This window comes from Vidua macroura, chromosome 2 (genome assembly GCF_024509145.1).
Source record: "Vidua macroura isolate BioBank_ID:100142 chromosome 2, ASM2450914v1, whole genome shotgun sequence".
Classification (NCBI taxonomy): Eukaryota; Metazoa; Chordata; class Aves; order Passeriformes; family Viduidae; genus Vidua; species Vidua macroura.
In genome coordinates this window covers 97,673,625-97,698,344 of record NC_071572.1, presented here as the reverse complement: position 1 = coordinate 97,698,344, position 24,720 = coordinate 97,673,625, and the positions used below count along the sequence as shown (strand labels likewise).

The 24,720-nt window shown below is 36.7% G+C and overlaps 1 protein-coding gene across 2 annotated transcripts in view; it reads right to left on the bottom strand.

Moving 5' to 3' along the window:
* Positions 1–24,720, bottom strand: part of COG6 (component of oligomeric golgi complex 6) — a 55,240-nt gene that overhangs the window by 8,289 nt on the left and 22,231 nt on the right. For both annotated transcript variants that reach the window (XM_053970931.1, XM_053970932.1), the window contains exons 9-17: positions 23,512–23,640; positions 23,312–23,403; positions 18,977–19,041; positions 14,922–15,013; positions 13,269–13,386; positions 4,367–4,498; positions 3,651–3,818; positions 1,601–1,708; positions 140–193 (exon numbers count right to left, since the gene is read on the bottom strand). In XM_053970931.1, the coding sequence (XP_053826906.1) occupies positions 140–193; positions 1,601–1,708; positions 3,651–3,818; positions 4,367–4,498; positions 13,269–13,386; positions 14,922–15,013; positions 18,977–19,041; positions 23,312–23,403; positions 23,512–23,640 (958 nt within the window). The remainder of the gene's footprint in view (positions 1–139; positions 194–1,600; positions 1,709–3,650; positions 3,819–4,366; positions 4,499–13,268; positions 13,387–14,921; positions 15,014–18,976; positions 19,042–23,311; positions 23,404–23,511; positions 23,641–24,720) is intronic.

Sequence of the window (24,720 nt, the reverse complement as noted above, 5' to 3'; positions counted from 1 at the left end):
ATTCAGCTATTCTTAAAGTGTAGGACTGATTAGATGAATATCTTCTACTACAGATGAATATCTTCTAATCACATAATTAACAGTATTCTTTACCATGTCACAGCATCACCACCATAATATGAAAGGTATAAATGCTTACCATTGCAACCTTCAGGGACACAGAATCCATACTTGACAAATTTGAAAGAGGACCCTAAGAATCAATAAGTAAACAAGGGGATAAAAATGGTCATCCTAGCATATAGAAAAAGATAAATCATAAATCTACAATTGGTTCAGTAGTTTATTTTTCTTTTGGTCCTGCTACAGGATCTTAAATGTTTGGAAACTATCACCATTTCAGTACTGAAATGCTGTTAACAGCTCATTTGTATTCTACCACTCCCTTAAATCAAAAGCTGAGAATACGGAACTCTTAATATGTCCTTTCAAAACCTTTTCTTCCTTCTTCACCATTAAATAAAGCCAAAAATAGAGTTCCACATGGTCTAGAATAAAAACTGAACTGCAAACCAGCTACATCCCCTTGGTAATCCGGACATAAGAGACAACAACCTTGCTCTATCTGTTCTTGGACCATGAAGAATTCAGACCTGCTTCCCAGTAAACCTTCTGTGTTGGTAGGGCAGTACAATGCACAAATGCTGCTTAAGCCCCTAGCACATTCTGTGACAACATCACCCTTGCAGCCAGGCAGCTGTACAGATAGAAATGAAAATTGCTACATCCCTTTAACAACCTGCCCTAGTCAACTTGAAATTGGTTTTAAAACAGGAGCTAGGCTTGTGAATAGAAAACGGAGTTATTAATCAGATCATTCACACATTTATTTATTCATCTTTATACATAAAAATCTGTTTAGTTTAGGCACTTTATGCAAAATTATTAGCTGAAGAAACAACATAAAGCTCTCCAACAGAGTTCTGCTTTCTCCAGAAAACACTGTTTTTCACTTCTACAAAAGATCACAAAAGGACATAAGCACAGCTGAAGGGAAGAAGGGCTGTATTAACACCTACCACACTGCAACTGTGCTTCACAAGAAAGGGAGAGCGTGAGCTCTGAATTCCAGTTTTCAGCTCCTCTAAGAAATCTCAAGTTTTCACTTTGAGAATCTCACTGTCTTGGTTCTAGAATAGCTACAGCAACAAATAAGGGCGAAAGAAGAAACTATTTCAAACTACTACTAAACTCATCTGCCAGCTTTCCACAGAAGAAAAAAAGCAGCAATCACCAAAGGCATGCAGCTATCTATGGACTCCATGCGTGGTGCTATAGGAGGCAATGAAGAAGCTGAATGCTGCTTACATACAAAGCAAGTCTAACATGTCCTAGGTGCCATGGGAGTGCTGGTACTCAGAGCCAGTGTGTACCAGACAGGACTGTTGCACACCAACCCTGCTAGGCTTGCTGAGTACACAGTAAAAAAAGCTGTAGCTGCAAGGTGCCAGTGTCTGATAGTCCTGGTCCCACGTGAAAAACCAACATTACTGAACCTTTGCTTTCAGAGGAAGGTCAATTTGCAAAAACATTAGTGCCAAAATTCTACTAGCTGGCCAGTGTGTGGTACCCCCTCATCATGTAAATTCTGTAAGCTCACCTGCTCCGGTTTGTGTTGCTGCAGAGCGTTATAAATGTAACTCAGACCAGCTCTCGTTAGCACATAGGAAGCTTGCTCATTTATGAGTGTATCTAAATGAGCTTCAATCTGAAATGTTAAGCATAAGGTATTTATAAAGAGTGTACGAGAATATTAAATGTAACAAGTTCTGGGGTTAAAACATCTAGAAACACAAATAATAAAAAAAAGAAAACACAAATAAAGAGAGTGATCAACAAACAAGGAAATGCTACAAATACATACAGCATAATTATTTTATCCATTTACATCTTTCATATTACAAGCAACCAATAATAAAAATGCAGAGAATTCTTTCATATCTGACTAATAAAAGAACCTATTATTTTTGTATCTGTAAATACAACACCACCAGAAATGAAGATTGCAGCCTTGATCTTAAAAATTCCTATATAATTTAATTTTGCTATAATTCCTTGGAAATATGTGATAAAAACCATTCCACTCTTATTGAAAATACGGACGATAACATGGCAATTTTACAATAAGCAAGAGACAGTCTTTCATAAGGAAAAAGAACTGAAACTAAATTATACTCAGAATTGATTTTAAATTCAATACTGATAAACATGAAACATTTTAAAAAAGTCAACTGAAAGAACAATAGACATCTACTTTGTTTTAATTATCTTCATATGAAAAAACTTGGAAGAGTATTTTACATTCTTAATAGAATCTTTACTTTGCAGGAAAACCTAATCCCTAAACCCAGTTACAGCAATCATTTTTCAGTTTGAGCAGTCTCAGAAAGACATTTGGGTATATATACATTATTACTTCATTTTTACAGATAACTACCCCACAAAATTTTCTTCCAATCCTAAAGAAAAGAAAAAAAAATATAATATATTGAATTCTAGTAAAATGTAAGACTCTTTTGTCTGATACTTAAAGAGTTCACCTTTTTACTTCCTAAAATTGTTTGGAAGAACACACTTTCCTTTTTAAATCAGAAGGGAAATCTTAATATTTCAATTTGTAGTTTTTAAATGTCTTAGTGCATTCTTTTTCTTTAAAAAATGTTTCTCCTATTAAATATGCCATTCTAACTCCACTTGAATAACCTACTTATGTATAATCTTAAAGATTTTTTTCAGTCTGTTCCTGTATTTGTAAAATGTTTGAAGAAAGTAAATGGTATTAAATCTGTAAGCTTCAGCTCTACTGCTTTTCTGAAGAATACATCAATTGCAACATTTACTGTGAAAGGAACTCTGATAAAAGAAATTAGAAATACCTAGACAGTTTGGTGAGGTTGTCTGTTTGTTTCAGAGCTAAAAGGTGCTAGAAATTCTGATTAGGATTAGAAAGTGAAAAATGGCTCTCAAGGATCAGCCAATCCTTGCTGATCTCTTCAAATAAGAATTTGTGACTTTTTTCAAGTCCCCCAGCTCCAAAGGCTCTTCTGAGATATACTGCAGACATATTCATGTAGCAAAATATAAATGGGCCGTGGCCAAGTTTTTGTAAGTCAACAGTTTCTAAATTTTGGCTTCCACTTCAAAATTGTACCACTTATGAACTATTATCCCGGGATGTGAGGGGAAACCAAACTAATGAGAAAAGAGAGGCAGAAAGCAGGACTGAAGCAAGTAACTTCAGCTACCCAATATTCTAGTACAAAATAGATGATGATCTAACTGTAGATGATGTACTAAATATATGATGGAATACAGTCAGCCATTTGGCTGAGCTTTTAACTTCCATTTGCTTCTTTTCATACAGTTTGCAGATAAATATTAGAATGATTAGGATAATGAAAATACTCACTGGTCTGGGTTTATCTGCAACTAAACCAAACAAACCCAAATCTTTTAACAATTTTTGGTCTGTTTAAAATGAAAGATGCTATCTGCTCATGGTCCCTGATAAGAAGCCCTCTTATCCCATTTCCCTGATTTTGATAATGTTGGCTTTGGGTTGATTTTAAGATAAATATTTTCACAGCACAACTTACAGTGCACAAAAATCAGTAATAAGTTCATTTTCTTTTGGGGGTGCTAAAGCTTACCTGAAACTGCAACATTTCTAGACGTTTGTCAGTGAATTCAAAGAGAGCCAGAGTAGTCCTCATCATGTAAAGTGAATTTACCATGTAGGTTGCCATATCAGCTGTGCCCAAATTACTAGCAGACATAGTACACATCTGTAACAATGGATCTAGCACACAAGACAGAACCTAAAATAGTAAACATACAGAAAAGAGGGAGGGGAGGGAGGAAATCATGTCACATGAGGCTTCTAACCTCATTCTGTCTCTATCACATATTTATTCCCAAAGCAGAATAAAGAGGAATGAGAGTTTCCAACTGTGAAAGCAGTTTTCTACTGGATTTGTCAGCAGGTGATCACCTACCACAGTGATGGGGAAAGCATAAAAACCTGACAAGAACAGATTCCAGCCTAGCAGGAAGAAGAATAACCCAGATTAGATAATTGGTAATTGTGCAATCTTGAGGGTGTATTTACTTAATGGAGTAGTAATTGGATAACTGAATTTAGATACGGTGTTGAGAGTAGCACTCCATACTCAACTGTAATTATCCATATTGTTAGTCACCCTGTTATGCACATTACAAACCCTGGTTTGACAGAGAGCTCCAAAATGGGACCAGACAAAAAGATTAATGCTCCATCTACCTTGGTGCACTGAAGCTAACTTACACGTTCTTTTTTTGCCCCTCTCCCTCCTCTTCACACACACAGAGCAGTCAAACATTCTTGTACCTGCACAAAGTCAGCCTGACGGGCATCCAGTGGAATAACAGATGAGTCATGAGATGCCAGAACCTCCCGTAGCAAGTTAAGTGTCTGATTTAGAGCAGAGCTTGGGCCAAGATCAGGAGGTGGAAGCTCAACCTGAAGAACAAGATTATCTGTTTGTGGGGACTTTTATTAATCTCATTTACAGCAAATACCATCCAGTCTGTCAGCACAAATGCAATGAGCTATTAACAAAATTACATACAGGCATATAGAGAACTTTAATTTGACAATGGACAAATCTAGCACATTTCAGACAGTAACTGCCTGCAACTTTCAGCATAACCACCTCATTCAGTGCCAAACGAGCAACACTGAATTTCTCATTTCCTTCAGACTATACCTACTTTACCATTTGGAGAAACTCAAACTCTACTGGTTTTGGCAGTGAATAAAAATACATTTACTACATTAGGTGCCAAAGAGTAGCCACCTTGTTGGCACCATTGAGTTCACTTTGATCAGGACCTCCTGCAAACACTTCAGAATCTAGTGCAGGCAGAGCTCTGGGAGATGAGAGCCATGCTGCAGCAGTTCTCGACAAGACTGCACAGCTCCTGTGATGCTGAGTATGCGAGCTGCAGTCACAAATGCAACAGTCTCCATCCCCAGCAAGCTCGTACCTTAAACTGCCAGTACACAAATGAACTGCACACAAGCTAACTCAAGTACACCTACATGAACTGCAATGAGACTACACAAACTGATATGCTGGCTTATGCAAAGGTAAGAAGCAGGCAATGCAGATGTTTAAAAAATAAAGAAGGAAAGTTTGTGTATATTTGAGAAAAAAATATACTTTCCAAGTCAAATTATGAAAATTGGGCCCCCTGAAATGGACTGAAACTCTATGTTATTTTTAACCCAGGCTCAAATACTTTAGCCCTTTCTTTGAAACAAGCAAATACTCATTAAACACTTAACAAAACATTTCTAGAAAATCTAGCACCTCTTTTTTGCAACACATTTCTTAGGTTCCACTCCAAACATAGCTGCATCTTTTTGTCTCCAATGCTCCTCAAACTGGCTTCCTGCTGCCTCCAAACCCTTTCTATCACCTCATTTCATTTTGCCAACAATCCACTTCCCACCTTCCTCTGTTCTGCCCATGCAAGGGCAAACTCAGATGCGGCTGGGAGTTGGAATAAGGAGACCCGCAGCAATACAGAGTAAATCAAGACTTAAAGGCATAATCTCTCCAGAAGGAGATAGGGAGAAGTAAGTTTGGATGGGACTTGCCCATGTGAATCAGTCACATGGGCACAGCAGAGCAGTGCAGCATGCACTTCTGTAGTACTCCTAAGACTCCAGCTCTAAAGAAAAGGCAGCCAGCTTTGAATGGTTCCAAGTCATAGGCAACATGTTCTATACCTTCCCAAATGAGAAATACTGATGAATGGCATAGTAATATGGATGCCTGAATCTTAAAGTTAAAAAAAGGAAAAATATCCAAGGGGAAGAGGCTGATGGCCAAAGAAACCAAGGAGAGCGCAGCAAACATCTTCAGAGCTGAACATTACAGAGCCTTCTAGAAATGAATCTATACCTGATGAACAAAGAAAGAAAGAAAAAAAAAATCTCTCTCTTTGAAACCAGGCCACTCTGATTTTATGCTCTGAAACATTTGAGATACCATACATGTCCCCACACAGTTACCAGTGACAGATTTAACAAAAACTTTTTTCATCCTTCTGAATATAAAATGTTCTTCTCACTTTCCAAAAGAAAGTATACTGAACTGAAAAAACTAATGGAAAAATAAATGTAGTAGGTTCAAAGAATAGTTGTGCAGCCCAAGTGGTCTTGAAAGCATGAAACAAATATTCTAGCAATAAAGCAGCAGTAATTCAAAGAGAGGCACTTACTCAGTGCTGATCAGCAGTAAAATTTACTGAAATTTACAGCACTGAATGACTTCCTTCTTGTTTCTTCTTGTTATATTAGGGTTATTGACTGTGTCCTGAACACACCATTCTCAGACTTGAACTGAACCATGTTCAGATATTTTGGCGTTACTTTTAGACTAGAGTTTGATGGAGTTTTCACTTCCAACACACACATAGATCATGGCAATTATAATTTCAGGCTGCTTTGCACAGAATTTTTGTCTCCTGAGGTAGCTAGTGCTCAGAACCTCTTAGATTAGCTTCATCTTTCACCTGCCTGTTCCTTTATAGTCCACTGTCTTCTAGGTAAGAACAAGGAACAACATAATGAAAGAAGAAAATATGGCAAGAAAAAAAAGATTTAGATAACTAGATTTTATTTGGGTTACCCTGAAATTCCTGACTACTGCAATAGAGACAATAGTATCAGTAAGTGGAAAGAAAATCAAAGTAGTGTTATATTAATTTTGAAAATTCTAACTTTTAACACAAGAATACAGTAATACAAAGTGAGGGCTTTTTTTTTCAAAATCAAAAAAGAAAATTTAAAAACAGACACTTCAAATTTATACAGGAACCTATGAACTCCAACTCATGAGCACTAATCACTATTCCAATAAAAAAAGAATCGATACCCTGAATGTTTTACATGCACTAAGAGATCATTATAATTTATCCTATTTCCAGAAAAATAGGTTTCAAATACATGCTGAGTTCTACTTTTGAAGTACCTCTTTCAGATGCAAGCTAGACAGCGGCTAACTAGAACATGATTAGGGAAGTTCTGCAGTAGAGAGTTCAACTGCATTAAAACATACTCTAACACAGTATTAAGTCTCTAATTTGTTTTAACTATTAGTTCAGTCATACAGAAATTATGCCAAACAGCTCTTCAGCCTTTCAAAAACCCCAAGAAATTATCCATTTTTAAAATCCAATACACAAAACTGAAATGAATTCTGAAATGGGTACTAAAAGTTGCACATAAGCTTTAGTACAAAAATTTGTATCTTCTTTTCTGCATATTAATTAGTGGGGAACAGATACCAAGCCAGTAATCTTCCTCCAAATATATAACAGAGCAGGTTTCTCTATCTATGAGAGCAAGTCTTATAGAATTTTACAAACAGCAAAGGAAAATACAGAAAAAAGAAAAGGCAGCATCAGCAATCGAGAAGTGTGCACATATGTTAATTGTTTCGCTTTGTCATTTACAGAAAAGGTTACATTTTAAGAAAGGGTAAATTGTCTTCTGAAAATACTGCACAGTCGATCAGAACTTTATATATTGCGGTACTTTAACATTAGAAAGTCAACAGGTACAATGTTCATGAAGGGAATGGAATACCTCCTACACAAGGAGAGGCTGTGTTCTGCCTGGAGAAGAGAAGGCTCAGGGGGGATATTATAAATATGTATAAATATGTGAAGTGAGGGATCAAGATGGAGCCAGACGCTTCTCAGTGGTGTCCAGTAACAGGTCAAGAGGCAATGGACACAGATTAAGACACAAGAAACAAAATTTTTACTGTGAGGTTAGTCAAGCACTGGAGACAGCTGCACAATGAGGTTTTAGAGTCTATCCTTTGTGATATTAAAACTTCAGCTAGAGCAAGTCCTGGGCAACCTGCTCTAGCTGACACTTTGCGTCAGGAGCAAGACATTTGGACTAGATGGTTTCTAGTTTCCTGCTGAACTCATCCATTCTTTAATTCTGTGACACTACTACCAAATAAAACAAAATGGTAATTTAAAACACAGAACTCCATGGAGAAAGCCCTACTTACAAGTCTCAAATGGGAGGTTAGTGGCTTTTATAAGAGCCTAATCAGCTTTAAATACAGCCCTTTAAAAAAAACCCACCGTCAGAGGCTGGATCCAAAGTACTACAGAGTGGAACCTTGTAAAAATCTTATGAATTTTTCATGCTGTAAGTTTACACTGAGCAGCATCAACTGCAGAGTCCATTTTCCTCAGCTGAGACAATATTCACCAGCACTCCAAGAAACCTGAGTGCATGTCTTATCAGAGAAGCTGTTTTAAGATTTTCTGGTCCTATTAGGATCCTGCAGAGGTCAACAAAGTAGAATGCCTAATGGCATGCTTTTCTTTTCAGCTATCAAGCTGGTCTTGGAAGAAAAGATAACTAGGTTTTGCTTTGTTCTCATGGATCCATTTAAAAGCACAATAGCATTCAGAACACAACAATAATAATCAGTCTTATTCAATCTGCCCCACATCTGATTTCCCAGAAACCTAATAGGTTTCGTTCTGGCAGGAATCAAATTATGAAGGACAAGTTTACAATTATTCCCATGCAACGTTTTAATATCTCTCTCACTGACAAACTTAAAAGATAATGCAATCACAGCATTTAATTAGCATACATCTACTCTAAAAAGAACAGCATTAAGGAATAATAATCCCAAAACTTAATTTGGGATACTCTACTAATAGTCTTCTAATAGCTCAGACAACAGATGACTGGAGTTTGGCACAATCTTCATTAGTGCCCTTATGATAATTGTCATTCCATTTTATTAAATGTTTGCAATTATTCTTTCCTTTAATAATTGTTCTGGAACACTAGTGAAAACAGAGGAAGGATATGTGGGCTTGAAAATTCCCACTCTCCTAATTTAACAGGTGGTCCAATAAAACATGCTGACATCAGTTGGTCTAACACACTTGTTAAAATGCCTCACCAATGGATTCATGATATTAAATGACTCCCATACTGAGGGGACTGAAAGAGCAGTCCATCCACTCCAGTCCATTAGGTACTCTGAACTTTACTCCCAGTTTCACTGGAACAGTTTCTGTTGTTCTGACAATTATTTTCATTCATTATTTTCTCCTGGATTTATAATAATCTGTAAAATGGTCATCTGTAATGGACTGTTCTTAGAACTAGACAACGAGTAACACAAGCAGAATCCTGAATTCCTATACATTTGATTTATAAGCACAGAGTGAAAAGAAACATAGAAAAGCATAGGTAAGGATTTTAATGATGATTCTGATCCACTTTCCTAGCATGGTTGGTAGACCCATGGCTGGGTCCAAAAAAGCTAAAAAGTAACAAATACAAACACAATTTTTTTCAGCACAAGGACACCAATACTGGAAAAAAAACCATTCTAGTTCAACCAAGAACCAGAACAAATCAATTGCTACCAGAACTAGAAAGTACTGGCAAGAATGCCCAACACTGGCTCTGAAGGGTACAAGCCACTAAGGCAAGGGAGAGACAGTGTCTCCAGTGAGCTGATGCATCAAACCTTCAGTGACACAGGAGGTGGCTGGTGATGCACAGCTTCTGTAGGATGTCAACACTGAGCTCTACAGCAGCCTGAGAATCTCAAAGTAGTGAATGGCATTTTAAACCCCCACCAAAAAGTGGCTTTGCAATAACTGTTACCAAGCTTCATGACAGGTTTCAAGAAGTGTCAGAACCAAAGAGACTCCCTTGTGTATTGCATTGCTTTGGTAACAATGGACTTGCTTTCCGGCAATCTGCTGAATATTTCTGTTACAGGGGTTTCAGCTCAAACAGAGCTACCTGAGAAGCCAGAATGAGAACACCACAAAAAAAGCTTTCTTAGAACAGTTGGAAATTGAGAGCTGCTGAGTATTTTATTTTCAGATTCCAACCAGGATGCTTGAGATTTTCTTATGTAATGAAAAAAAAGTTAATAGCAAAGTGCTTCTGGGCAAACCAGTAAGTATTCTGAAGTAACCAGGGATTTCCCTCTATCATTTACACCGATGGCTTGACAACCAAGAAAGAGAATCCTGATCTATGACTGCCTAAAAGCTTCCATACACCTCCACACTAGTGACACTCCTTATGTAATATGGGACTCTTCTCAAAAATAGATGTGAAGAGGAAGCTATTTTCTTGTCCTAGAAAGAACAGCCTGAAGTCTCAGTTTCCCACTGTGCTTTAGAAATTAAATCCCAGGCAGATTGAAGACAATGCTCAACTCAGGATAATCAATAATCTAGGGAATTAAATTGTCTGTGGCGATGAGGACATCCAATTACCATCCTGTCATTTGTCTGCATCCTAAGGATGGGATCTTGAGGAGTTAGCACATTTAATGAAACCTGCATTGTTTAAAAAATGTTCCCAAGTAGCTATACTTAAGTGAAAGATTTGCTTAAATCATACTCTGGTCTATCAACTACTAGAGACAATGTAGATATTAAAAAAGAGAATTATCAGCAATAATAGATGATACTGAGGAAATACTATTGTTAAAATTGTCTACTTGACAGACCATTCACCACCTTCCAATAATCTAAACAGAAGAGGCACTTAAAATTATAGAAATAGAAGTATTTTTACTTCAGAACATCCCATTTGCATTTTAATGTATTTCCAAAATTATTCAAATTGTCTTAAGGATCCTATTTTAATCGAAGTATTGGACAATTGTTATTCTTTAGAACAGACTTATCAAGGCCTTAAGATGCATAATCTAAATTCAAGTTAGAAACTACAATTCCCAGATTGTTCAAGTGAAAAATAATTTACTAATTTTCCCAGTGAATATTCTCTAGCTGCACAACATGAACAGCAGTGATGCTTTTGTAACTGCTTATGTAAGCACAAAAGGTCTATCTTCCAGGGGTTTAATCTTCTCTGAAAAGAAAATAAAAAAAAAATCTGGAAGCAATTGCATTGCATTCATAGCTGGTAAAAAGCTAGAAAAAGGCTGGGATGTGAAGAAAATCCTACTAATACATATACACAATTTTGGTCTAATAAGCATTTATAAAAAGCATGGTAAAAAGCAACCTTCAGTTTCCTTAAAATGTAAAGGCATTCTGACATTCACTACTAAATTTACAAAGACAAAGAAAAGGCATAAAACCTGCTTATCTTTACACTAACACACATAAAACTAAGTAACAAGAGAATTAAATTTATGATAAAATAAACATCTTTATCCCATGGAAACTAATATTTCTCTGACTGTAATCAGCCTATAAATTTTGTATTTTTTATGAAGCAAAAGTAATTTCAGTCATGAAGAGATAAGAATTCTATCAATTCAGTAATCCACTCATAAAGGGTAATAATATAAGGTGCTACAGAGAACTAGCAAAAACTCAGTTACAAGAACTACACATTAGAACAGGAAGATTTCTTCTCAGACATAGAGTTACCTCGGTGTTAACTCCTGAAGCAGATTAATAAATAATTTGTTACCCATATATCTAACAGTCCTCTAAATCTCTTTAAGCTTTTGACCTCAATTATATTCTGATGAAAGATCTTCATAGGGCACATAGGCAATGTAATATTGTTGATATTTCAGACTTAATTTATAAATGTGTTTCTGAGAATGAGCAATATTATGATCTTTTCCCATTACATGGTAGGCTTGGTATGTCATTCATTACTTGTAATAACATACCACCGAAGGTGGCAATGCAATCACTGCCTTTATTTAAGGCCAGTAAAAGCAAATTTGACTACTTTATAAAACAATGACAACATCTAGAACCAGTTACATCCAGACTGGAGGCTGAGGGAAGAGGAACTAAGAGGGCAAAGAGGAATACACAACCTTCCCACAGTGACAATAGAAAGAACCACACACTATGGACTAGGGGATCATAATTCCTTTATCATCCTTCTTCTGAATTCTACACATTTCCAAACTGAAAACAGCGTATCACCCAAAACAAAACCTCACAGACTGTGAGTTACATGAGTAGGAAAATCATGCTGGATCCTAACTGAGTATAGATGTAATACCCAACAGAATAAATAAATTAAAAAGAGATGAATAAAGAGATGTTTTCAAGCAATTTTTTTTTTTTCCTTAAGCACTTTGTAAGCAAAGAGCAGTCATTTTTGATATGGTCCATCACTGATTTCTTTTCATATAAGGAAAATTTACACAGATATTTTATTCTAGCTTACATATCAGGAAATGAAACGTTTTTTGGTAAATTCATGTTGTCCTTGTCCATTGCATGTTTTAGGAACAGCTTTAGCTGATCCTTGAAGAAGCATTAATAGCACAGGATCTATTATTGATATGATCCTGGATTCAAATGGAAATACTTGACAGCAACAATGCATTAAGAGGACTTTAGCAGTATGGACTGTGGGTGGTAGCAGCTAAAGAGTAACCCAATGAACAAATGAAACCACTGAAAGGAGTTACTGGGATGGATATCTGGGAGAGAAGAGGAGGAACAACTGCTTCTCTGAAAAAGTCATTCCCCAGCCCCTGCAGAAAGACAGGAAATTAGGACCAGACAGATTGTGCTGAATGAGAAAACTCATTTGGAACCACAGAAGAATACTGACAAAACTCAGAAAACCTGAGTGGTTAGCAAATTACAAGTCCACACAAAGAATAGTTTCTGGAAAATGAAGTATTTTTTTCCCTTTTTTTTGTACGTTAAATAATTTAGAAATGCATTTACAAATGTTACAGCAATCTTCCTGTGTTAAAACTACTTTTATAATAGACAGAAAAGCCCAAATTTTGTTTTTACTTAGCTTATCATTTTGGGATATACCTTGCACCTTCAAAAAAGGAATGATGCACAATTAACTGATGATGCATGTTGATGCATTAATACAAATCTGATCTGATGATGCATTAATACAAATTATACAGCTCAATCACCTGACTTTGCTCTACTGCACTTAAGAAAATTTCCTATTATTGCTGCTTCTTGTAGATTTTAAAAATATGTAAACTGTTCTTCAAAAGAATATTGCTAACCACAGGATTTTAGACACAAAACTACAAAACCTCCACTATTATTAGAATTAAGTTATAAACAGCAAGTTTGTAATGTAGTTCTATGACTAAAATATTGAAAATACAAGACTTCAACTTTAGGAAAAGCTGACATATAAAACAGCTATTTACCTAGGAATCTTACTAGACAAAAGGGAAATGCAAGCATGTCTTGAAACATGAAAGCTGTACAATTTTGAAACAAACCTTGTCCATTAGTTTACTTGCATGAAGACTCAGGCTATTAAAGAATATTTTCTTGCTCAACAAATGCATTTCTTCAATTGTTGTCAACAGTGTGGCTGCACTGTTTCCTACAATACCACTGAAAAAAAAATTAAAATTATTTAACAAATCTAAAGGCAGGGCAACATAATAGTCACATACCTAAATACAATTTTAAAAAATATTATTTTCAAAGTTTAAAAATTAGAACAAATAATTGCACAGTTCTCCATAATGGCTGAGAGATAAGCTGACCATAAGAACAAGAATCATCAAGTATGTCATGAAGCAAATATTGAACATAGACTATCAAACTTGCACAAACTTTTTTGCAGAGTACTAAAATTCACTGGATTTTTGCTTTCTTATGTAATAAATCCACTTCTGTTATCAAAAAAAAAAATTACATAACAAAAAGGGTTAACAATATTCTATCATACTACCTGTTAGGGATAGCATTACTTCTCTCATTTCTTCACTGAGATGCTGGGCATCCCCAAAACTGTAAGAATTCATGCCTTGCTATTCTAAGTGTTAAACTATCACACTTAGCACAGACACCACATAACCCTTAAATGGCACTACAGGATTGTGCTCCTCTCCTCTCCCTCTGGCTATAGGAATTGCACTCTTAAGCCACAAACTCTCAGAGAAAATTCATCGGGTCATAATAGGACGAAACCTCAATCTCTATTTTCAGATTGTAATCTTGTGTTTAATAGATCATTTCTCAAACTGCTTTTCCTTTCATTACTAAGGTGCACCTTCCCTACGCAGAGGAAATTATTCAGCTGGTAGAAGGTACTTCAGTGGTCTTTAAAAATTGCGCTGTTAACAAGACAGAAACCAACAGATAAGACTGCCTACACCCTTCCATTTTAACATCACATCTCAAAGCTTGCACCAAGCTGGGAGGTGCCCAAGAACAACTTATCCCAGTCTGCCCAACATTTGAAGTATTTTCAGACAGAGAAGCTCAACTAGTAATATTAATGTTTCAAATTCTCAGCAGTTCAGTCCAGGGCTGTGGAGGAAGATTTTTCTCCTACTGCTGTTTCTAACCAACATGAACTACAGCATATGCCACAACATATATATATTAGCAGCTCTGGCTTTTCTCCTGTTTCTGTATTCCTGATGGCCTCTAGGAGCTTGGAAGGTGATCAGTGCATCTTCAACAGTGAGATAAGGGAGTGCATAATTAGGGGAAAAAACGTTATCAGAACACAACTATTCAAAACAAACAAAAAAACCCCACAATAATAACCAAACAAACCAACCCCCAAAAAACCCAAAACCTGAAGAAATTTAATTTAGTAAAATTTTTTCAAAGGGGACTTGACTTTGTCACATGAAATGTTGTGCAGAGTTTTTTTGTATTCTATTTGAATCTACACAGAACAATAAAGAGATCGTTACTGTGGCAAATTGATGCTGTATTCCAAAGCAGTTTTGATATGAACTGAGGAATTGTAATGGGTAAACGGTTTCTACTTGATATCACATATGTTTCTTCTTGATGTTATAGTGCAGAGCAACAACTAAGCAACGAAAGTATTCTTCCTAGCAGATTTCTTCTTACATACACAATTAGGGAAAAAAGGCATTTTTAACCTATTTTTTAATTTTGCATACCTGATTGTATGGTGGTAGAACTTGAGCAAATTAGAAATCTTGTACAGTAAAACTGCTCCTGGCTCAGCAACAATCACCTGCTCAATTCTAACCTGTAGCATGAACAAACACAAACGTCCTTCAGGTCACAAATTCTGAAAGCCAGCCTTCTATGACTTTATATGCAATATATCTCTGATTTTTGAAAAATAAATTTAACCAGAAATAAATTTTAAAAGAGACTGTCCAGTTAATGTTACTATTTGGCTTGAACTGAAGTGCTTCGGGGCTGCCAAGCATCTGGGCAGAGAACACAAATGTATATGCACTCTTAAAAAAAAAACAAACTACAAACTCAAAAAGCCTTCCAAAAATCCTACAGTCCCTACAGACTTTGGCTGTTATTGTAAATTTAAAAATAATGACATCATTTGATGGATTAATATACATACTAGAGTCTTCCCCAGCACTGAATAGCAAGAACAGCTGCAATGCTGCTGAATCACCAAACTATAGCAATAGATTTCTAGCATCATGTGGAAATTCAGAACATCAAAATATTAGGTATTTTGCCTAAGAAACAAATTTCACCTGGATGAATAAATTCTTCCCTTAAAGGAGAGTGTATATATCTCTTACCAGTATTTAGTTAGATATATTTATAACTAATAGCTAGCTAAGTTGACCATTTATCTCAATCAGGAGATACTGGTTACACAACAAAATGGTGCTGAGTATCCTTACAGTTGGACAGCTGATGTCTTCTCTCCATGGTACACAGAGTCTTAATCCATTCATAAAAATCTGCCCCAGGGTCAATCTTTGTGCAGTTATGAGGCAGAATAGACAGTGACTTATCCCTGCACTGCTCTCCCACATGCCTGACTGTGAAAAGGCTACACACAAATCAGCAGCCACCACCCACTCTCCCAAGTTATTTGCTGTTCAATGGAACATGATACACTGCAGTCCCTTCTTCTCAGAGCCAGCTGCAGGGAGAACCAACTAAGATTATGTTTGCTCAATCCTTTCAGTTTGCATCTAATTCATAGACCAAAACCAAATAATACTTTTTAACTCTTATTTGCAATACTTAATGCATGAAGTTTATTTCAACACAAAGGTGAACTTTGCTCTTCAAAGTGTTTGTATATACAAAGGTCTATATACAACTAAATGTCTCCAGTGTTACCTAAAAGGTCCTGTGGGCATGAATACGAAGTATATCCTAGTTGTACAGCAAATGAGAATAGGGCAGGCAGGGGAAAAAGAGGGAAAACAATACATTGACCAAAAAAAAAAAAAAGGAGTAACTGAAGGTAAATAAAATAATTAAAAACTGAACAAGACTGAACAGGAAGAAGGAAAGGAAAAGAAATTAGATTTTAGGGTCATGAGAGAAAAATAAAAATTAAAAAGACGAAGTGGGAAAAGGAGAACTATTGCTTCCCATACAGAAGTCTTCATGGCACTGGAGAACCAAAATTTGCAAGTGACACAACCTAACCTGTTCAGGGAAGCTCTCACTGGACTTAGAGCTCTCACTATTTTTCAGTCCTGTACGTCCTGTTGTTAGCTGACCATAAAAGGCTACCTGCAGTCCACATAGGACATCCAAGACATTTTGTTTGGACTCATCTTAATGTTATGGAAAAGACAAGGAGTTTAATTTAAATGGTTTTTTTTAGGATTCTCCTACCTCCATCTGAAATGAGAGGTCTGTGGTAAGATCTACCACTAGGGAGTATTCAAGAGTCACTTAAGTGCCTAAAACACAAACCAACTATCAGCAAGAAATGTGGGCAGTGTAGACTGCATGTAAGTATAACCCTTCTACAATGTACTGTAGAAAAGACTCCTCCAAACTGAATCTATTACTGTTGTTCCTCTGAACATGGTGGCTTGCAATTATCTAATTATCTTTTCTGCATTATATCAAGGCTCTTCTGCTTGGGGGTTTCTCAGGGGGGATTTTTTCTACCTTTTTTTTTTTCTTTCACCTGGGGAACAGTAAGTTTCCCCAAGAAAAAGAAAAAAAAATTAAAAGCTTTTTAAATAACTCTAAAAAGTTCATACTTTTTACTGGAACGTCTAGAATGGCAGTGAATTAATCTAAATTGCATTCTATTAAAATACAGAATACAATGGAAAGGTCTTTAATTTTTCTTTTAAGATTTTTTTTTTTTTTACTACCACAGTAACTAACTAACAACAATATTTCAGGGGATTATTTGTAAAGAGACTAGCAGCACGTAAATGTAAAGCGTTTGGCAACTGAAATTAAAGTTACTGTGTACTTAATTATAAAAATCACAAGCACTCAGATCAAGACCAAAACTTCCTCTGACTTACACAGGAGTTTGATTTAATTCCTAATCACTTTGTTGGAATGCACAGAATTACTGAACTCAAACATCAGCATTCAGTATTAACAGAACTGATTCAAGAGCACAGAAAGTTTGGAAATATCTTCCAAAAAAACAGAGCTGTGGTGATTGTGTGTCTATTAAGACAGGTGTCTTCCAACAGATCAAAAACTAAAAGGTTGTGAAGGATGATCATAATTCTGTGGCAACAGGCACAAAACTGAAATACAAGAGATTCTGTCTGAACATCAGGGAACACTTTTTCTTTACTGTGCAGGTAAGTGGCTGAGCACTGGCATATGTTGCCCAGCAAGGCTGTGGAGCCTCCATCCTTGGAAGTATTTAAACGTCACCTGGACACAGTCCTGGGCAACCAGCTCTAGGTGGCCCAGCCTGAGCTGGGAGTTTGGACCAAGTGACCTCCAGATGTCCTTGCTAACCTCAATTCTGTAATTCTGTGACTTTCTAAATGGCACCTTTTTGCATTTTACCCCTCTCCAGACCTTATTAGAAATTCTTCTTATTAGAAATTTAGGTATAGTATCAAGAAACTAGCTGTTCACATTTGAGACTAGTATTTGTCAACTGGATATGGTTGTTATAGCTACAGAATCCTAAGAGAAATTTATTATAATTGTATTTAGACACAGTAGATTTTGCTTTAAAACCACCTGGATTTATACACTGCACAGTCAGGCAATAATTGGTATCAGCCTCATCACCTTGATTACTTCAGTGCTTATGTGAAGCACATACAATAGACAAGTCAGTCAATCACCTGATGGATCATCATTAATGATTTCTATCACATATGTCCCCTAAATTTACTAAGGCTGTGGTTTGAAAAAAAGACAAGTATAGAAAGATGTGACAAATAAGAAAAACTGAGGTAGCATAAACATGGCAATTAGGAAACAATTTTTCAGGGTGTCTTTAAAACACGAGCTGGATTTCTTAAAACAAGCCCAAGAAAACCAAAACACCAAAACAAAACAAAACACCCAAAAAAACCCAAAAAACAACAGAAAAAAAACCAAAAAACCAAAAAAAAACCAAAAAAAAAACCCAAAACAAAACAAACAAAAAAAACCCCACAAACCCCAAAAGGAACTAGCTTTTCACACAACAAGAGTTGAAATGTTCACTTCCCTCCTGAAGGATATGTTGTGAATATCATCAGTTTATATCAATTTGACATGTTCACGCAAGAGAACAAGTATTGAGATCTATTATATACAAAGAAGTTATGGCTCAGTAACTCCCCAGTATATTCACAAACAGGCAAGGAAACTATCCTACAGAAGTATGACACAGCTGCACAACCTGTACACTCTTCCCTAAGCATAATGATCACTATGAAAAACAGATTAGTAAATTACAATGATTTTTCATTTGACCCACTACAGCTATTCCCATACACTTATCACAAAGCTGTAATTTTATACATCAGCACTCCTCAATATAGGAAAAGTAAACCAAAATCAAGACTCAAATTTAGCATCCTAGTATCTCTCATTATATGACTATTATAAACCAGAAATCTATGAACAAAGGAATCTTTCATTTGATAAAAAGTCCTTCAGAAGTCGACAATCTAATTCTTAACCAAGGGCAGTGAAAATACACTGAAGAGATGGGAGCACAAGTTCTGAAAAAACATGACAGAACAGCTTTTGTATTTAGAGTGCTAAGGAAAACAAAATACTTCACCTTCAGAGGCCTGCAGACACCTTCTGTGATGTGCCCAACTACTTCTTGAATATTTTCTTCCACACCTATAGTTAATGCAAACACATGCTAAGATTATGCAAATGTAATTCTCTTTTCTTCAAGACTATAAAACAAATAAACAAATGTAGGAGGTACTCCTCCATAAAAAGCATTATGAACTGTGTGTTCTTTTCTCCACACGACTAGTTCACACCTCCACCATACTTCCAATCTAACCATTAAGAAATAGCTGCATGGCAAAACAGTCCCGGAGTCATTACCTTTTGCTATGCAATTGCTTCCTAGTGCAACACAGTGCGTGGGAATTTGAGGTAGAAACAGCAAGGGGAAGAATAAATGATTTAGCAAGAAGCTATCTCAGTAAGGCTCAATATTAGCACCTCATGAAATTAAACTAGAAAAACACCCAAAAAACAACCAGGCTGGTGAGACGCTCAAGGAGCAGCAGTACACCCCATTGTGAAAGGCCTGACTGGCAAACACACGTGTCTGTCAGCGCTGATTACTGACGAGCTCGTGGCATTGTTACTAATGAAGTGACATGTGTACCTCCACACTACTGTGTGCTGCAGTGCTGGCAAAAGCTTCCTCCCCAGCAGCAATTGAAACTCATCTTTCACAGAACGATGTACAAAAGAGAATATTGCCCCATCTTATCACAAAACACAAATGAATTGTTGCATGGCAACCAGTGCTGTCATAAATCAATCAAACTGAAAGCAACAGATCTTCAAGCTCTCACTTCAGCAACAACTCAGAACAGATTTATGAAGAAAGCAATACTTTAATTCTAATTTAAAACTTGTCAACAGGAGTTCATCTTCAGATGGGACCCATGCAGTGAAAGTAAACAAACTGACTGTGACATGTGACAGAAATCAGGTGACCCAAAGCTATATTTTGCTTATTTCAGACTGAGACAGATTACCTCAGAGAGTAAAAATAATGAAAGATCAGAGATCTGTGCCAATGCCTCTTTACACCAAGTTACACAAAAAGCCATACAAGCAGTAACAACTTAATTCAGTGTGGTGGCTCTAAGAATTTCAACATTCTGAACTGGTAATAAAAATATGCTTATATACTTGAGTATTGATATCAAGGCAAAAAGTAAGATTACAAACCACAGCATGCATGCTCTTTTACGTAATGGCTAGCTCCCAGACAGACCTTAGCAATTTACACATTTTTTAGCAGGAACAGTCACACTTATACTGCTCATCAATGTAACAAGTACCTAGAATGTATTTGCAATAGTGTATCTAGACCAGATTGACTAAAAAACAAGTTGTTTGGTATGAAAATTTTAGCTCAAAAAATATACAAGTTCGAATACCAAAGGACAGGGAATAAAAATTTTGAGATACCACATGCTTGTGCCTTCACATGTATTTTCATGTCCAATTAGAATATCTGGATTCCAAAAGCACTGAAATTTTCCAGCAGAATGGTTTATATAAGTGGTGCAAGTTTGACATAAAAGAATTACAGAATAAACAATTCTCAAAGGTCCAAAATAACTTTTAGAATACAGCTCATAATTGAAGATACGCTTCCAACTCTTTGCTACACCATATATAATTCTTCTCTGAGTATCCTTCTATAAAAGGAGAGATCTTTTTTGTACTTTGTTTAGCTTCTGTTCTCCATCTGTAACTCCACAAAAAATGGGTTTCTACTGCATCTCTTAAAATGCCTGCAATTCTCCATTCCTTGCAAGTGGAAGATTTCTTTATGACTGCGAGGCTTCTGCTAGCTGTAGAATACCTAAACTCTGAAGAGGAAAATCAGATGCTTCATGCTCGCTCCAGCAAAAGACTTAAAACCTTTTGTAATGTGTTTTCAGCACTTAAAATTTTAATAGCATTTTTGGTCAGATTAATCTGAAACAGTTAATATTTGCAAGCTTAACATTTTAAAACTTTTTAAAAGCCATCCTTGCATGCTTTGCTTTATGGGCTATATAGTTTGGTCACTTTAAAGTAAAAACTGGGATGGAAACGTTTCTCAAAAAAAAGAAGTGCCACACATACAATTTTTCATCCAGTGGGACCATATGCACCAACAGCTATACAAGTGGTTTGGTTTTTTTTTCGGTTGTTTTTTGAGAAGCGAAATTTTTGTACAGCTGTGATTTGCCAAACTCTCCACAGTCCTGAAAGTACACAGAGCTTATAGGAGAATTTAAACAGAAATCTGAACTCAGTACAGACACACCTGAAGGAAAATAATAGAAGTGGTTCCATCTGCAAAAAACTACTCAAGCTGAGATTGAAGTGAAAATATCTGACTGACCTAACTTCAGACTGCCAGGTAGGTGTCTTATCTATGGCAGCTGCTTGGGCTCCCTCTATAGGGGAATGAAAAAAACTCCCAGTTTGTGATGAAAGTCTCCAGAAATGCTTACATTAGATTTCAAATTTTGTTAGGAAGCACTGCACGCTGAAGATGCAAATCTCTGTCCTTATCTCTAACTGCAAATAAACAAGATGTCCACTTGTTAAATGGCTACATGAAATTAACTCGGTTTTTACTCTAGCCTGCACAGCCAGACACCTAAAGACTGCACAACAGCACAGAAAATTCAGCTTGAGTTTTTCAGTACCATAGATGCTGTCCTCACTACCAACTCAGGACCTGTGTTTATAAAGAATATATAATCCCTGGGTACTTTGGGGTTGCACTGCCCATAACTGTTTCTTGTTAAATCCAGTGGTATCCTATTAAGTACTGTTTTGTCTTACAGACCTTATCACATCACTATCCTTGTCATCCAAAAAATCTCCCTGAAGAAACAGACGAAGAGTTACAGACAGCACCTCCCAAGCTCCCAGTTTGTTGCTCCCAGTATGAAAGGAAGAATTCCTCTTTACATTTCTTGAAAACTGCACAACAGTGATAGCAGACCCACTCCTGAAGAGCTTAGAAAAAGGTATTTTTCCTTCAGACTAAAATACTGAATCTCTTGTTTATACCAGTCTCTCCAGGAAAAGGTTTTGTCCTGGTGATTTTTTTGTTGAAAATCTCTCCCCCAGATGTTTATATTCTCTATATTATCAAGTATCTTGCTCTGTGGCTGAAATGCTCTAAATATATCTCATTCCATGGTCATATCATCTCAGCCCAACATCCTGTCAGAAGGCCAAAGAACTTCATAGTTAAGCAAAGCACTACACAAAGAAGTGGGAGAATTTCAGAACAAAGTGCTGCAGCAGAAGTCCAGCCCACAGCAGAACAGGACACATTTACATGCTCCATGTAAATGGAGTTTTTCCTGAAGGGCTCCCAGTTACAGCAGAAGCACTGGTCAGTCATCTACAAAGAACTGCCATGTCTTTTTCTCTACCATAAAACCATCATGAGGCTTGCTTTCCTGTCTCCCTGAAATACTGTCAAGCAAGCAGTATTAAATTCACTTCCACAGTACACTGCAACTGTACTTAAAAACCAGCATTCCTCCTGGTTGTGATTTACAACAGTTCCTAAACAGCCTCCTTTTCTCACACCATTAATTAGGAAAGGTAATTAATACTTAACAGCAGTAAGGGAAATCAGAATACATATTCAGTTTAAAACCCAGAGTAGGATTGAGACATAGAATCTGAAGAGCTCACCAGGTTTAAGTTCTCACAATGAGTTTGTTACAATTGAGTACACATGCTTAATTTATCAAAAATATCTTTCTCTGAAACTATGGTGGCAAATCACACTAAAGCTTCTACAGGATAAAAGTCTTTAAAGTATAGGTTCAATCTACTGAAAACAAAGCAAAGGGGCTGAAGACTAAGCATTAGAATATGCTGTTCTGAATTGAAGGAGAGTTGATATTAAAAAGCTTCACCTATTTCTGAGTGGCCTACATCAACCTCCATAAACCCAGAATGATGTTAAATGGCAGATGAAAATTCCATTTTCCTTGTAGAACAAGGAGACTTACAGAGACAAGGAATTATATTTTTTAAAAATTACTAAACAAAAGAACAAAGGAATAATGAAAATCTTCAACATAGTATGTAATGTTTTCAAAGAGACATGTATTCATATAAATTACAAACAATTTCTGAACTCTCAACTACACTCTAAAATGTCCCTTTGTAAATTTGATGTATATCTATTATAAGTACAGTAAAACAGAATGCATTTTGAAATACTCTTCTTTTGGTAGAATGCAACCACCAGCTATTCTGAGATTATTTTTAGGAAAATTTAAACTCAGACTTGTAACTGAAGCCCAGCCTAAGAAATTAGTCACACTTTCTTATGTATCATAGACTTACTATCACTTCACAATTTATGTTTTAAAACCAGTACTACCTTGAATAGTCACAAGCTTTAACATAGCTTCTAAGTGTTCCTTTTCAGAAGCTGTAGCTTGATGCAACCAGGCCAGCATGTCTCCTACATACCTACAGAAAGACAGAAATTTCTTTGAAAATTAGTGGTTTATGGTGTCAGGAATTCAAAATGCCAAAAAAAAAAAAATTATCTCATATATATTATTGTTAGTACTGTACCTCAGAGGATCATGAGAGTGCATTTCAATAGGGCGGGGAGTACCTCCCAGACCTCCTCTAGTAAGAGCATCTATAAAGCCACGGACCACAGCACTCCTTCTAGCTGTCCCAAATTCATCCAACGTGTATCTGTTATGGAAACATGAAAACAGGTTAAAAAATCCAGTCTGCCTTATCACAGTTGATTAGTTCAGCCTCACAGCTGAATATTTACACAAGTAAACATTTTTATAATTCTAGAAATTTTGCATCAATGCTTCTATCAATGCAAGGCAGGTGATTGTACCACTCTGCTCTGAGCTGGGGCAGCCTCATCTCAAGTGCTGCGGGCAGTCCTGGGTGCCGCCATATAAACAAGAAGTTTAAGTTGTTAGAGAACAACCTTAACTTGTTAGAGAACAAGAAATTAAGTTTTTAGAGATTGTTCAAAGGAGGGCAACAAGGATGGTGAAGGGCCTTGAGGGGAAGCTGCATGAGAAGTGGCTGAGGTCGCTTGGTCTGTTCAGCCTGGAGGAGACTGAGGGGAGACCTTACTGCAGTTACAACTTCCTCATGAGAGAAAGAGAAGAGGCAGGCACTGATCTCTTCTCTGTGGTGACTACTGACAGGACCTGAGGGAATGGCCTGATGTTGTGTCAGGTGAGGTTTAGGTTGGATATTACAAAAAGGTTCTTCACCCAGAGCGTGGCTGGGCACTGGAACAGGCTCCCCAGCAGAACTGATCACAGCATCAAACCTAACAGAGTTCAGGAAGTGTTTGGACAATGCTCTCAGGCACATAGTGTCACTCTTGGAGATGGTGCTTCGCAGGGCCAGGAGCTGGACTTCATGATCCTTGTGGGTCTCTTCCAACTCAGCATACTCTGTGATTTTCTTGACTCTGAACAGATACTAAAGAGAACTCTTCCTTGACCCTCCCATTCCCTTACCCCCCAGAATCAAATACATGAAAACTCAGCTTTTCAATTTTTGTACACATAAGCATCTTTGACAGGTTTGGCACTCCTGTTTGTGTAAGGTCCTGACAGAGGCAGCAACTTATTGCACTGCAACACAAGGCTTCTTCCTTCTAGGCTACCGCATGACTACTAGGGAAAGACATATTCATTTGATAATTGTTCACCGATTTTAATCAAAGCAATCTTAGCTAGATATTTAATGGATAAACAATTACAGCCCAGAATGCATTATCTCAAATGGCTTGCCGTT